The sequence below is a fragment of the Myotis daubentonii genome, chromosome 2 (genome assembly GCF_963259705.1).
Source record: "Myotis daubentonii chromosome 2, mMyoDau2.1, whole genome shotgun sequence".
NCBI lineage: Eukaryota > Metazoa > Chordata > Mammalia > Chiroptera > Vespertilionidae > Myotis > Myotis daubentonii.
Genome location: NC_081841.1, coordinates 204908350 through 204924750, shown reverse-complemented (window position 1 = coordinate 204924750; position 16401 = coordinate 204908350). Strand labels below are relative to the sequence as shown.

Genomic DNA, 16401 nt, shown 5'->3' with positions numbered 1-16401 from the left:
TAAAATATTTTTGTAAATAATAAAGCAGACTCCATTGCACCCAGGTAGTAAGAACAGAATAAACATTCTGGGTTCAAACAATTTAGAAATAATCCCTCCTAAAAATAAAATAGACTGTGCTTTTCATGACCCGTTAAGCTCTAATCCTTAGGGAACACAGCCACTAAAGAAAAGGTGTCAGAGTAATTTTACAAAATTGTTTAAAATAGAATAAGCAATTACCAGTTGATGCCACTGTTCTACTTAAGAATGTAATGAAAAGCCTATTGCATAGTAATGCTGGTCCCTATGAAAACTGGGAGGGAAAAACAAACGAACAGCAGGAAACACACCTAGCACTCTCACCTGTTAAGCTAGAATTCAGTAGTTCTATGTTCTTAACATCTATAAAGTACATAATTTATACCCTTTGGTCACATTTTATTTGCAGCATTTCTGCAGGTTAAGCTTACCAGTAAACTTTTTAAGTTAAAAATCTTAAAAGGGGAAAACCAAGATGGCGGCATAGGTAAAAACCAGAAATTGCTGCCTCACACAACCACTTCAAAAATACAACTAAAAGACAAAATGGACATCATCCAGAACCACAGGAAGGCTGGCTGAGTGGAAATTCTACAACTAGAAGGAAAGAGAAAAGCACACTGAGACTCAGAGGACCTGCGGAGGTGGAGAGCAGAGGTGCGGAGGCGCAGGCAGAAAGGGCTGGCAACTGAGGATGCGGTTGTCATTTTCAATCGGGAGGGAGTCTCAAGTTCCCGACTGCTCTGAATTCCAGTTCCGGGTGAGTCTCTGGGGACCCAGACTCATACAGGGAGAAACTGGACTATCTGGCATTGGCAGAACTTGAGGGCGGCTTTCTCTCAGAGGTGCTTCCAGCGATTACGGGGACACTGAGACCCGGGGCCCCTTAGGGTAGGACTGAGGATCAGCCATAGATGTTTGCTCCGCCCTGTTGATCCCAAGACCCCGCCCCACCCAAGCTGCAAGCACAGGCTTTTGCAAATGAAACGCCTGGCCCTTTGCAATCTAAAAATTACCTAACAAACTGCAGCTGGGTCAGAGAGACCCAGAACTTCCAAAAGAGGCCCAAGGCCCCACAGCAGTTTGCATTGCTTCACAGCTGGGCCTCATTTGGGCACCTCCAAACCCCAAACAAAGAAGAGGAATCTGCAGATCTTTCCATAGCTCCTGCTGGGTAGCCTCAGGCAGAGGCTAAATTAGCACGTCCTTAGAAATCCAAGAGTCAGTGTACCTAGTGGTCAGAGTGGGACCATCCAGATTACAACTCCTCAGATCCATAAGGGACACACTCAGGGGGCAGACTCAGTGAGCACCAAAACCCCATTGAAGCAAGTCTTGCCCCATAAGGGTGTCTCCAGAACAGCAGTTCTCCCACTGCAGACACAGCTGATTCTCACAGCCAATTGGCATGGAGGTCAATTCCTCCCAGTGATACCTACAACAATCAAGGCTTAACTACAACAAGAATGTACACAAAGCCCACAAAGGGGTGCACCAAGAGTGTCCACCTCAGGTAATTGGGGAGGCTGAGCCACTGGGCCCTATATGACACCTAGCACAGAAAGCCACTCTACCAACACAGGGAAGCATAAAAAGTGCGGAGACAAAGAAACAGGTCACAAATGACAGAAATGGAGGAAAGCAAACTACTGGATACAGAATTCAAAACCACACTTTTAAGGTTTTTCAAGAACTTTCTAGAAACCGCTGATAAATTTAGTAAGACCCTCAAAAAGACCGGTGAGATCGCCGATAAACTTAGTGAGACTCTCAAGAAATCTAGTGAGACCCTCGAGGTTATGAAAAAGGACCAACTAGAAATTAAGCATACACTGACTGAAATAAAGGATATTATTCAGAGTTCCAACAGCAGACTAGAGGATCGAAAGAATCAAGTCAAAGATTTGAAATACGAGGAAGCAAAAAACACCCAACCGGAAAAGCAAAATGAAAAAAGAATCCAAAAATACGAAGATAGTGTAAGGAGCCTCTGGGACAGCTTCAAGCGTACCAACATCAGAATTATAGGGGTGCCAGAAAAAGAGAGAGACCAAGATATTGAAAACCTATTTGAAGAAATAATGACAGAAAACTTCCCCTACCTGGTGAAAGAAATAGACTCACAAGTCCAGGAAGCGCAGAGAACCCCAAACAAAAGGAATCCAAAGAGGACCACACCAAGACACATCATAATTAAAATGCCAAGAGCAAAAGACAAAGAGAGAATCTTAAAAGCAGCAAGAGAAAGAAACTCAGTTACCTACAAGGAAGTACCCATATGACTGTCAGCTGATTTCTCAACAGAAACTTTGCAGGCCAGAAGGGAATGGCAAGAAATATTCAAAGTGATGTATGCCAAGAACCTACAACCAAGATTAGTTTATCCAGCAAAGCTATCATTCAGAATTGAAGGTCAGATAAAGAGCTTCACAGATAAGGAAAAGCTAAAGGAGTTCATCACCACCCAACCAGTATTATATGAAATGCTGAAAGGTATCCTTTAAGAAGAGGAAGAAGAAGAAAAAGGTAAAGATACAAATTATGAACAACAAATACACATCTATCAACAAGTGAATCTAAAAATCAAGTGAATAAATAATCTGATGAACAGAATAAACTGGTGATTATAATAGAATCAGGGGCATAGAAAGGGAGTGGACTGATTATTCTTGGGGGGGAAAGGGGTGTGGGAGATACGGGAAGAGACTGGACAAAAATCGTGCACCTATGGATGAGGACAGTGCGGGGAGGTGGGGGGGGGAGGTGAGGGCAGGGGGTGGGGAGGGAACTGAGTGGAGGGGAGCTATGGGGGAAAAAAGAGGAACTGTAATAATCTGAACAATAAAGATTTAATTAAAAAAAAGAAAGAAATTGGGTGAAGGGTACATATAATGTGCTGTAGTATTTTATAGGTTTTTTTACATGTATGAGATTATTTCAAATTAAAATATTAAAAAATTAAAAATTAATAAAATATTAATTGAAATGTAAAAAAAAAAAGAAACCATAAAGACTGAAGAGTGTAGAAATGAAAAATACATTATCATAAATAAAGAATTCACTAATTGGGCTTAACAAATTGGAAGTAAAGTTAGTGGACTTAACAATAGATCAATAGAACAAACAAAAAACAGGTTGAAAAAATATATATAAACAGAGCCTCAAACTTGTGGGATAACACGTAACTGAATTACCAAGTGGTAGAGGAGAGAAAGGAGCAGTTTTTTCCAGGAGGTAACAAAAATAATGAACCTGCTTACAGGTTAGCATCGATCATCAGTAACTGTGAAGAACAGAGACTAGCAGCCTTTCCATGTGAGTTCCAAATTTAAACTGGAAATGTAATCTGTATGACTTTCTTTTAAATTCTCACCCAAGCATGTTTTTATTGATTTTTGAGAGAGACATCAATGCAAGAGAAACATACATCAGTTGCCTCCCGTATTGTGCCTGACCTAGAATGGAACCTGCCACCTTTTGGTGTATGGGACAATGTTGTAACCAACTGAACCACCCAGCCAGGGCAAAACCTTCCAGAAACATTCTGAAGAGTCAAAAAATCACAAACAAAGCCCTAGCTGGTTTGGCTCAGTGAGTAGAGCATTGGCCTGCGGACTGAAGGGTCCCGGATTCAATTCCAGTCAAGGGCACATGCATAGGGAGTGCAGGAGGCAGCCAATCAATGATTCTCTCTCATCATTGATGTTTCTATCTCTCTCTCCCTCTCCCTTCCTCTCTGAAATCAATAAAAATATATATTTTTTAAAAAATCACACACACCACCACCACAAAAGGGAGCTGTCACAGGTACACAAAAATGGCTGTGCTCTGTAGCACAAATACAAATTTCAAATTTTCAACTGTCCTACCACAACTCCAAGTATATATGATGGAGGCTTTAAAAATAAAAATTTAGCCCCAGTCAGGTGGCTCAGTTGGTTGGAGTGTTGTCCTGTACACCAAATGATTGTGGTCCAACGCCGGGTCAGGATTCATATGGGAGGTAACAGATCAATGTCTCTCTCTCACATCAATGCTTTTCTCTCTCTCTCTCTTTCTGTCTGATATTCTCAGGCAAAGATACAAATAAAAATTTAAAAATTCTTGCTATTTTTTTAAAACCAAAATGACATTATTAATTCAAATCATATTAAGGCATAGAAAGAAAAGAGAAGTTACCTTGACAGCTTTCTGGGAATTGGGCAGTCCTTCCTCTATGTCTTCTAGAAGAATTCCTCCTAAGCCTCGCTGGTCATGCTTATCTAAGAGCCTAAGCAGAGCCTTCTTATCTTTTAAGTTGTACTTTGGCTTGAAGGCATACTTCCCATCTATTACTTCAATTTTGGGATTATTGACTAATGCCTGTAACAGTGACACAATTTGAATATATTAACAAAAGAAAAGCTCATATATACTTTCTTAAATTCTACTAATTATTTTAAAAATATAATACCCAATTAATGGCAAATTAAAAGCATCTTATGAATATCAACTGGATCTAAAATACTGGACATCCAGGATCCAAAATAATAGACTACAGGGATCAGCATGGTGCTCAACACTTTTTATAAAAGAAACTTTATTAATTATATAAATTACTAGAGGCCCGTTGCACGAAGAGATTCGTGCAATAGGCCTTCCTTCCCCTGGCTGCTGGCACCAGTTTTCCTCCGGCACCCAGGACCCAGGCCTTCACTCCAGCTGCAGCGGAGAAGCCAAGCCTCTTCATTCTTCAGTCATCTTCAGTCTTCAGTCTTTGCTCTGCTCCTGCATATGCAAATTAACTGCCATCTTTGTTGGGTTAATTTGCATACTCATCCTGATTGGCTGGTGGGCGTAGCAGAGTGACACCAATTTGCATGTTTCTCTTTTATTAGTGTAGATTTGGATGAGAAATAAACCATTTTATCACAACTACTTTGAAGAAAGCTATACCCATATTCTTTTGGAAAACCAGAGGTAAGAATCAATAAAACAGCTACTAACATTAATAGAAAAAGTGAACTGGGTTTTGCCTACCCTATCCTCAAAGTTTAGTTTATTGCATATTGCCATTATATGATAAACACTACCCTAGGATGAAGATATCAACAGTCAGTCTGCCCCACTTGGTATCAAATGGCACTAGCTAGCAACTGTGGAACGAAATGAAAAGGACCAAGCTAGTGAATATAAGAATGAAACTGAGTAGGAATATAGGAATTACTGAATATGATTATGTTCCTAGTCAGTTCTGTTGTACAGCAAATATCAGAAGAAAACTCTTCAAAAAAGAGCAACCCTGCCCTAACCGGTTTGGCTCAGTGGATAGAGCGTCAGCCTGCAGACTCAAGGGTCCCAGGTTCGAGTCCGGTCAAGGGCATGTACCTTGGTTGCGGGCACATTCCCAGTAGGGAGTGTGCAGAAGGAAGCTGATAGATGTTTCTCTCTCGTCGATGTTTCTAACTCTCTATCCCTCTCCCTTCCTCTCTGTAAAAAAAATCAATAAAATATATTTAAAAAAAAAAAAGAAAGAGCAACCCTATTTTCTTTTGCAGTTGCCAGCCTGACCCTGAAAGGAGAACAAAAAGAAACAAAGGAGGGAAAGTAAAATAGTAATAAATGTAATCTTTAATATCTGTAGTCTGTGAAATTCCAAGATTAGGCATAACAACAAAATTTAAATGTGGATTACCCCTATTTGTATATCATTAATACAATGATAGTGATTAACTGGTTCATTTATATTATGAAAATCAAGAACAACATTTGCTTGGTAAAATAATTGAATTATATTTCAAGAATTTTACATTTGGTCTTTAAAATATAGCACTGGTCCTAGAAAACAGTCTTAATTGTCATTTCATAATTAAACAGAAAAGAAGCAAATATCTGAATTTTTAAATTACTATCCATTTCCAAATTAGTATGGTCAGGATTGGTTTGGGGTTCCTTTTCTTCCAATGCTGTGTTTACATACACAATGTTCATGATTACCTAGTAAAGGTAGAATGCAGCTGATCAATGATTCTCTCTCATCATTGATATTTCTCTCTCTCTCCCTCTCCCTTCCTCTCTGAATAAAAATATTTAATTAAAAAACAAAAATAAATGGAATACACTGGCTGACTTTTTATAACCTTTATGCTAAAGTCTTTGACATTTTTAAAGATATGTAAGATTATATGACAATCAAATAATCTTAAAAGATGTTATGTTTACAAAACACTCTATACCAATTCTTTTATGAAAAAGTAAAAACAATTACCACTTTCAGTATAATAAAAACCCTAGTTACAGCATATATTTCATGGTAATCAACTAATTTTTTTTACAATATTTTAAGCCTATTCTTACCTCAGACATTAGCCATTGTTTCTGCTTGAGTCCAATATCTAAATGTTGTGTTTCATCCAAAATTTCTTCTAAAGTTAGAGGATGTGTATCTCCTCGCTGATGACGCGTCTATTTGGGGGGGAGATAATATTGGAAGGCAGTTCTTCAATGCTAGATGCATTAAATAATAGTTACAAGTAAATCATTTCAGCAATGTAGAGCATGGATTATTTGAAGCAGGACAATTATAGTGATGAAAAGAATGGACTATAAAATCAGACAGAACCAGGTTCAAACTCAGAGTTCTATAAAATCAAATGTTAAACTGAGGGAAAATATTTGCAACATTACCAGAAGCTAATCTTCCTAATATTTTAAGGGTTCCAAAAATCTAACAGGAAAATGACCCAAAGACAGGAAACACATAAATCACAGAAAAAGAAATGCAATGACCTTAAATACGAAAAGATACTCAACCTATACCAAGAGATTTTTTTTTACCTATTATGTTGGCAAAAATCCATAACTGATGATAAGGCTGTAAGAAAATAGACCCTTCACACACTACTGTTATGAATACTAATTGAAGAGCATTTGAAATCTTCTCCCCAGCATATGTCTGCAGTTTGACTCAAATAAACTCATAAAACATTTTTAATACTGTTTTGTTTTTTAAAGAGAAAAAAAACACAGCAATTTGTTGCTTCACTTATTTATGCATTTTTGGTTGATTCTAGTATGTATGTGCCCTGCCTGGGGATTGAACCTGCAACTTTGGTATATCATCAGGATGTAGCTCTAAACCAACTGAGCTACCGGCCAGGGCAAAAAAATACTAACTGATACAACTCCTAGGGAGGCCAATTTTATAACATAAATATATTTAAACCCTATGACCCAGCAATCCCATTTCTAGGAATCTGCCTTACATAGAAAAGTGACAAGGTTGCATGCAGCAGCATCATTTGTATAAGGAAAATATTAGAAACAACCCATGTGGCCGATTAAATAAACTAGCACATCTATGCTACTAGACAGATATTAAAGAAAATGCAGATGTTTTCTATGCACAAATTTCAAAAGTTGTCCAGGACAAATTATTAAAAAACATATACAGACACCAAATGTCGGTGAGGATGTGAAGGAACAGAAACTTTCATTCACTGCTGGTGGAAATGCAAAATGGTACAGCTGCTCTGAAACACAGTTTGGCAGTTTCTTTTGAAATTAAACATACTCTTCACTATCATATGATCTAGCAATTATGTTCCTTAGCATCTACTCAGAGAAGATAAAAACTTATGTTTACACAAAGACCTGCACACAGATGTTTGTAGCAGTTTTCTTCACAATTGTCAAAACTTGGGAACAACCAAAATGTCCTTCAGTAGGTGAATTGATAAACTGTGGTACATCCAGACAGTGAAATATTATTCAGCACAAAAAGAAATGAACTATCAAGTCACGAAAAGACATGAAGGAACCTTAAATGCCTATTAATAAGTGAAAGAAGCCAATATGATAAGGCTACATACCAACTATATGACATTCTGGAAAAGGCAAAATTATGGGGGCAGTAAACAATTCAGAGGCTGCTAAGGATTAAAAGAGCAGGAGGGATGACACGCAGAGCACAGAGGATTTTTAGGTCAGTGAAACTATTCTGCATGATACTAACATGATGAACACATTCATTATACATTTGTCAAAAACCCATACAATGTACACCACCAAGAGTGAATCCTAATGTAAATTAGGGACTTAAAATGAGAATGATGTATGAATGTATATCATAGATTTTTAAGAATATGGTGCAGGATGTCGAGAGCATGAGAGGTTGGGAGTGGCAGCAGTGAACATATGAGGGCTCTGCTTTCTGCACAGTTATTATAAACCTAAAACTGCTCTAAAAAAATAAAATCACAGGTTGAGCATCAACCTATGTATCAGGAGGGCATGGTTTGATTCCTGGTCAGGGCACAAGCTAGGGGTTGTGGGCTCGATCTCCAGTAGGGGGCGTGCAGGAGGCAACCAATCAATGATTCTCTCTTATCATTAATGTTTCTATCGCTCTCTCCCTCTCCCTCCCTCTCTGAAATCAGTAAAAGTATATTTTTTAAATCTGCAATTAGTTGAACATCATAAACCAAAAAAGCTTCCTCTGCTCAACACACTATGACAAACCTGAAAGATCCACACATTAGTAACATTTAAAGGTGGGCAAATTGTATCTCATACAGTTCCCTAAAAGCATTCCTTGACCTTTCTCCATATAACTTCAAAGTAATTCTCACTGACAACTGAAGAGTAAATTAATAAGTAAATTAATAAACTATAAAAAGCTTTTTTGTTGCTGCCTTAAGTTCTTGGTTTTATCAGATCTTCAAAAAGACGACACAAGGGACAGTTGAAAACTTTCCAAGAATCAATTAACAGATCACCTTTCATATGTATTTTTTCCTCTCTCAAAAGAGACCCTACCCTCGTTCAAAAAAAGGGGTAAAACTTCCACTTCCACCCAAATTTATAATGCATTGCCTGGAGGTGTAATAAACTCTAGGGCCTCAAAAAAAAAAAAGGACAAGTCAAAAAAATATTTGGGGAAGCTTTTATAATGATAACTGAGGTGTCACAGACTACCCACTATATAGCTTCTTGTCCTTTTCAGTCTTACATATTTTTCCAACAGTTCAAAATGGGATATTCTGGCCCCTAACAGGGCTTTCGAAATTCTGATACAGTATAGTTCAGGGGTGGGCAAACTTTTTGACTCGAGGGCCACAATGGGTTCTTAAACTGGACCGGAGGGCCGGAACAAAAGCATGGATGGAGTGTTTGTGTGAACTAATATAAATTCAAAGTAAACATCATTACATAAAAGGGTACGGTCTTTTTTTTTTTTAGTTTTATTCATTTCAAACGGGCCGGATCTGGCCCGCGGGGGCCATAGTTTGCTCACGGCTGGTATAGTTCATGGGCAATTGAGAGCAGTTTCATTTAAAGAACTTTGTCTCTTCTATCTCCACACACTCCACCTCCATGCTGTACTGTCCAAAAATGCATTACTCTTTGGGAGAATCTAATAAAGCAAAGTAAGGGACCACTGATAAGAAACATCTAATAACTCGACTGTTTCAAGTATTTAAATATAAGTCATTTTCAACAGCAATTCCCAAAATTCACTCCTTGAATATTTATTAGCTTGAAGAAAAAGCACATTTAAAGAGCTGAAACAGTATCAAGTAAGGAGGCTGATTCTTTTACATATAACAAATATTTTCCAGGGCTACCAAATTGTTCAAATTAACTCCATAAAACCCACAGACAAAAACTGCATACAAATTATTTTAGATTAAGTGTGAATTATTCATTGTGAAAGTTTAAAACCTATTTTGTCAAATCCTATCATGAAATTTTTATTCTAATTAGATGTAATTCTCATTACATCTTCTAACCAGTTTTATATTCCTACCTCCTATTACAAAAGTCATAGCTAGCTCTAAAACCAATTCTTTTTTTTCTAATATTTTCATTGATTTTTTTTTTTTTTTAGAGAGGAAAGGGAAAGAAACATTGGTGACAAACATAGATTGACTGCCTCCTGCACGCCCCCTACTGGGGATCGAGCCCACAAGCCCGGCATGTGTCCTGACTGAAATCGAAACAGGGACCTCCTGGTGCATGTGATGATGCCCAACCAATTAAGACACAACAGTCAGGGCCCAATTCATTTTTAACAATAGGTATCCTTTTCCATTAAATATACCAAAATAAAGTTATTAATGGAGTTATTTCTGAATCATTCACTTTTATTTATATGTAAAAGCTGAATATCAGAGATCAGAAGATGCAGGCACACACATTTAGAAAAGCAGTAACACACCTTTTTCCATATCTCTCACTTCATAATTATTTTATTATGTAATTTATAATGATGCAATGTAACATAAGCAGCCTATTTGTTTTTTAAATTATTATAAAAATTGATATATTAATTCTATTTGACTATATAATTTTCATCTCAATTACCTTAGAGGTATCTTTTAGTATGCATTGTATAATTTATTTCTGTTTTTATAATATTTAAAATGTGTATTGCCCGGCCAGTGTGTCTCAGTGGTTGAGTATCAACCTATGAACCAGGAGGTCACGGTTCGATTCCCAGTCTGGGCACATCCCTGTGTTGTATACTTGATCCCCAAGAGGGAGCATGCAAGAGGCAGCTGATCAATGATTCTATCTCATCATTGATGTTTCTAATCTCTCGCTCCCCCTCCCTTCCTCTCTGAAATCAATTAAAACATATTTAAAATGTGTATTAACCTATTTATTTGAACTTAAAAGAAGATATTTTATGATATAGCTAGTTGGTTTGACAATGGAGACTAGTTTCATTAATCGAGAGATACTTTCCATAAATCAAATAAGCTAAGCCTTCAGCCTGTGGGTTTTGACAAAAATGTATTTATATACGTAAGATAAAAGCATTTTATGGAAAATTACATTGGCAAAGGTATACTGAAATTAATATTTTTATTTTCTCAACCACTTCTGAGTGTAACAGATTAAAGAGTGCCTACAGGGGAAGAGGGGGAAATGATATAATGAGGCACTTGCTAAGTCCTGGTCAAGCCTTTTTGATAAACTCCTAGAAACTAAAAAAGCCAATGGTTAAGGACCAGGTAACAAACAAATCCTTTAGCAAGTAAGGCAGTTCACGTTATTTTGCTTTCAACAAAACTGAAGGAGAGCCTAACAGAACTGTCAACTGATGGATGCTTGATGATAAATCACTGAGTTTTGGCATATAACTTACAAGATTTTGCTATCACCAAACTTCCATTAGAATATATATTTATATAACCATTTATTTCTCAGCACTTAAACCTATAAAATCTAAAAATAAGAGCAGAGATTGCTGCCAAATCCTGTTTCATTCTATCAATAATTAACTTATATATATCTCTCTCTCTTCAGATACAAAAACCACTGGTGGAAGAAGACAGCACCATTCATTTTATTAAAACAAAAATTTTTTGTTGTTGTTAATCCTCACCCGAGGATATTTTTTCCATTGCTTTTCAAAGAGACTGGAAGGGAAGGATGGAGGGATGGAGGAGGAGACAAAGACAGTGACTGATTGCCTCCCACAAGCACCCTGACTGGGGCTGGGGATCAAACCTGCAACCCAGGTAAGTGGCCTTGACCCGGAATCAAACACACAACCCTTCAGTGTGCAGGGCAACACTATAACCGTTGAGAACACTGACTAGGGCTCATTTCATTTTAAAAAAATGAATTTCTATTGAATAATTATTTCAAAGTAAATTTTAATAAAAATTTTCATGTTATTCTAATCAACTGTGTGCTAATAATTATAATACCTCAAACCAAGGTATTTTTAATACCTAGAGCATTACAGTCACAAGGAAAACATTTCTAATCCTATCTAATAGACAAACATGGTAACTGACCATACCTTTGCTACACCTCTCATTGGCTAAGCAGTGTGACATGCAAATTAACTGCCGCCATCCAGGCCTGCTATTTGCCACCTGGGGCGGTGGGGTGGGACAGCACCATCCCACCTGCCCTGCCGCCATCCGGGCCTGCTATCTGCGACCTGGGGCGGCGGGCGTCCCGTGTGCGACCCAACCCAGGGCGGCCAGGCGGGGCAGCAGCGATCGGCCGGCCTGTCTGGGCGCCCCGTGTGCGACCTGACCCGGGGCGGCCGGGCGGGACAGCGTGGCTCCTCTGTCACCTCAGCTTCCTCATCACAGCTCCCTTGGGGGCCTAAGCCTTTAGTCGGACATCCCCCAAGGGCTCCCTGGCTGCCAGAAGGATATCTGACTGCAAGCTTAGGCCTGATCCCCCAGGGAGTGGGCCTAAGTCGATAGGTGGACATCCCTAAGAGTTCCTGGACTGCAAATGGGCGCAGGCCGGGTTGAGGGGAACCCTCCCCTGCGAGTGCACAAATTTTTGTGCACTGGGCCTCTAGTCTATATATATAAAACCCTAACGTGCAAATAGACCAAATGGCAGAACAACCGGTCACTATGGTGTGCACTGACCACTAGGGGTGCGCATGGAACATGGCAGGCGTCGGTAGCAAGCGGCAGAGCACAGAACATGGCAGACATTGTCCATGGCGGGATAGTGGAGCAGGTAAGCTGCTGTCATCAGGGAGAGCCTCTGGTGGTTACTAAAACTTCTTTGCTCCTGCACACCACGGTCCCAACCAGCGCTCGCACCTGCTGCTGGTGCCAGCCCCGCTCACACCCGCTGCCAGCACCAGAGCTGCCACTCACACCTGCTGCTGATGCCCAGCACCAGCAGCAGGTGCGAGTGGCAGCTGCCGGCCCCAATCACCCCTGAGGGCTTCTCTACCTCCTCCTGCTCCTGAGGGGCAATCAGGGCAGCAGCTGCCACTCGCACCCGCTGACGGCGCTGGCCCCGCTTGCACCACTGCTGGCGCCAGCCTCAATCGCTTCACGCGGTCAGCAGCTGCAAGCGGGGCTGGCACCATCAGCACATGGGAGTAGCAGCAGCAGGAGTGGGGCTGCTGGCAGACAAGGGACCAGGGGCCACAGCAGGAGGGGGCACAGAGGATGGGCCAAGACCTGCCCCTGTGCCCACCTCAGCCTTGCAGCCCAGTTCAAGGTGCACGAATTCGTGCACTGCGCCCCTAGTTTATACGTGTGTGTATGTATAATGTGTACATATACATATATGTAAATAATTGTGGCAAAGAAGTTTGATAGATATTCAATAAAAGATTTTCAAGCATAAAAATACATAACATTAGCATATAGTATAGAGGGAGTAACAGGATGGACCAACAAGTTCGAGGGGAAAATAAATTTCCAACCATTGAGCTTTTTTTATATTTTTTTAATGTTTTTATTGATTTGAGAGAGAGAGAGAGAGAGAGAGAGAGAGAGAGAGAGAGAGAGAGATAAAGAGAAAGAGAAAGAGAAAGAAGCATCAACCAGCTGCCCCTGCATGCCCTCTAATGGCAATTGAGCCCCAAACCTGGGCATGTATCCTGACTGGGAATCGAACTGGTGACCTCTGGTGCCTGGAACAATGCTCAACCAACTGAGCCACACTCATCAGGGCTTTGTTTTCTATTTTTAAATTAATGATGGCATTTAGATTTTGTTAAATATAAAAAAGAATGATTTATTTCATTAAAATATTACAATATGCGAGAAATTCTATCCTTTGCCACTTTTGCTGAAAAATTGTAGTTACCAATTTAAATATGTGCAAAGGGATACAGAACTTTCCAAAACTGTTTCAGGGAACAGGAGTAAAAATTTGAACACTATCCTAGATAAGCCAAAATACAGTAAGGGTCATCTATGTAAGTGAAGACTATTAGCAAAAGAGCAAAAACAAGACATTTAAATGTCAGTCTCCCTCAAAAGACGGACAGCCACAAGGACATACATTTTTTCCTGGGTATTCCCACCTTTAGTGCTACAAACAGTATATAGTGGGTTTTAAGAATTGTTTATCAGGTGGAGAAATGGATAGATGAAATTAATGGTGAATACATAAGTGTCAAAATATAGTATTTGGCCCTAACCAGTTTGGCTCAGTGGATAGAGCGTCGGCCTGCAGACTGAAGGGTCCCAGGTTCGATTCCGGTCAAGGGCATGTACCTTGGTTGCAGGCACACCCTCAGTAGGGGGCGTGCAGGAGGCAGCTGATCCATGTTTCTCTTCATCGATGTTTCTAACTCTCTATCCCTCTCTCTTCCTCTCTGTAAAAAAAAAATCAATAAAATATATATTTCAAAATATAGTATTTGGTAATGGGAAATTATAAACCAGGTTTCTACTAGAAATTAAGTGGACATAGGCAGACACTAAGACTCTTAAATTATGAAAGTCTCAGCATAAAATCTTGATTTACAGTTTTTAAATGATAGCTGAAATTTGAAATAATTATAAATACAGAGCTTTGACTCTTTTCAAGAGATACAACTACTAACTAAATGGGAATAAGAGTTTGCTAAATGAAGGGTACAAATTTGAAATCAAGTAACCATCCTAGTTATAAATTAAATTTTACTTAGTAAGTTAGGATTCAAAGCCTTTAGTAAGCCAAAATGTTATAATCATTAAGCTTATTTCAAAAAAATACTAAATCTTCCATCAAATATTAAATTTAAATTATTTTGCGAATTAATGTTTTTCTAAGACCCTCAGTAATTCTAATTTTCTCCTCCAAGATGTAGAAAAGCCATCACCTCCACCTGCCTGAACTATGTAGTTTCTACTTTTCATATCAATGGAAGTAAGATTCTCTTAGGGGTTTTATAAACAGGTATTGACTTATCCTTCAATTAATGTAAATTAAATATACTTAGGTGACTCACTGCAATGTCAATCTTCTATAATAATAAAAGTATAATATGCTAATTAGACAGGACAGCCAAATGGCCTTCCAGACGTCTTTCCAGATGAACCCACAGTGGCTGAGGCAGAGGCAGTTAGGGGCAATCAGGCAGGCAGGCGAGTGGTTAGGGGCAATCAGGCAGGCAGGCGAGTGGTTAGGGGCGATCAGGCAGGCAGGCAGGAGAGTGGTTAGGAGCCAGTGGTCCTGGATTACGAGAGGGATGTCCTACTGGATCAGGCCTAAACCGGCAGTCAGACATCTCCCAAGGGGTCCTGGACTGCGAGAGGGTGCAGGCCAGGCTGAGGGACAACCCCCGCCCTCCCCCCCCCCCCCGCACAAATTTCGTGCACCGAAGCTAGTTAGATATAAAAGGCTTAAAACATTATTTTTACAGGTTAGAGATATTAATAGGCATAAAATAAACTACATATGTTGAAATATACAATTTTTTTATATATATAAATTTACTTCTGAAAATCCCAATCCCCTTCTGCCAAGAGATTAAATAGGATTTTTGTTATCTGAAAAAAGTACTTACTTTCATATAATTCACTATCTTAGCAAGAACGCCAAACTTATATCCAGAGCTTCCTGAAAGAGCTTTCAAGTTAAATGATCCATTGCTATGATCTGAAAACACAGTTCAAAAAAAATAAGATTTTCATATTAGATGTGATTATGACTTGTAAGCACCTAAGATGACTTTTTAAAACAGCTAAGATGGCTTTAATTCAGATAAAGATTTTTCTTGTTTGAGATTTTCTATCCAGTGAATTCTATACTATAAAACTTGGTGAAGAGTTAAAATCCTTGAGTGTATAATTAAATACCCATTGTCTCACTAAGGATGGGAACAAAATATACATAATTCAAAAGCATTAAAATCTATTTCTTTTGTAAGTACCTTTATCTCACTCTTTCCTTAATTCTGATTAGATTTCCCCCATAAATAGAAGCAAGACTTTTTAAACAAAACACAGTACAGATCTCAATCTGATCACTAGTGCTTTCCTTTTTAATTTTTTTTTTTTAATCCTCACCAGAGGATTTTTTTTTCAATAATTTTTAGAGAGTAGAAGGGAGGGAAGAAGAGAGAGAGAAACATCGATGTGAAAGACACACATAGATTGGTTGTCTCCCCCACGCGCCCCAACCAGGGTGGGGATCTGAACCTGCAACTCAGGTACATGCCTTCTTCTTTTTTTGATCTTCACCCAAGATATTTTTTCTATTGATCTTTTAGAGAGTGTGGAAAGGCGGGAGGAGGCAGGAGAGTGATCACCAAAGCCCCATCGAAGCAAGTCTAGCCCCAGAGGGGTGTCTCCAGCACAGAAGTTCTCCCACTGCAGACACAGCTGATTCTCACAGCCAATTGGCCTGGAGGTCAATTCCTCATAGTGATAACTACAACAGTCAAGGCTTAACTACAACAAGACTGTGCACAAAGCCCACAAGGGGGTGCACCAAGAGTGTCTACCTCAGGTAATTGGGACACTTAGCACAGAAAGGCACTCTATCGACATAGCGAAGCATAAAAAATGCCGAGACAAAGAAACAGGACACAAACAACAGAATTGGAGGAAAGCAAACTGTTGGATATAGAGTTCTAAACCAGACTTTTAAGGTCTTTAAAGAATTGTCTAGAAGCCGCCGATAAAT

At 39.2% G+C, this 16401-nt stretch overlaps 1 protein-coding gene across 9 annotated transcripts in view; it reads right to left on the bottom strand.

The window, feature by feature from the left end:
* GTF2E2 (general transcription factor IIE subunit 2) overlaps window positions 1–16401 on the bottom strand; it is a 96698-nt gene that overhangs the window by 59743 nt on the left and 20554 nt on the right. For all 9 annotated transcript variants that reach the window (XM_059685492.1, XM_059685493.1, XM_059685486.1 and 6 more), the window contains 3 exons: window positions 15281–15372; window positions 6358–6465; window positions 4201–4383 (listed from right to left, as the gene is read on the bottom strand). In XM_059685492.1, the coding sequence (XP_059541475.1) occupies window positions 4201–4383; window positions 6358–6465; window positions 15281–15372 (383 nt within the window). The remainder of the gene's footprint in view (window positions 1–4200; window positions 4384–6357; window positions 6466–15280; window positions 15373–16401) is intronic.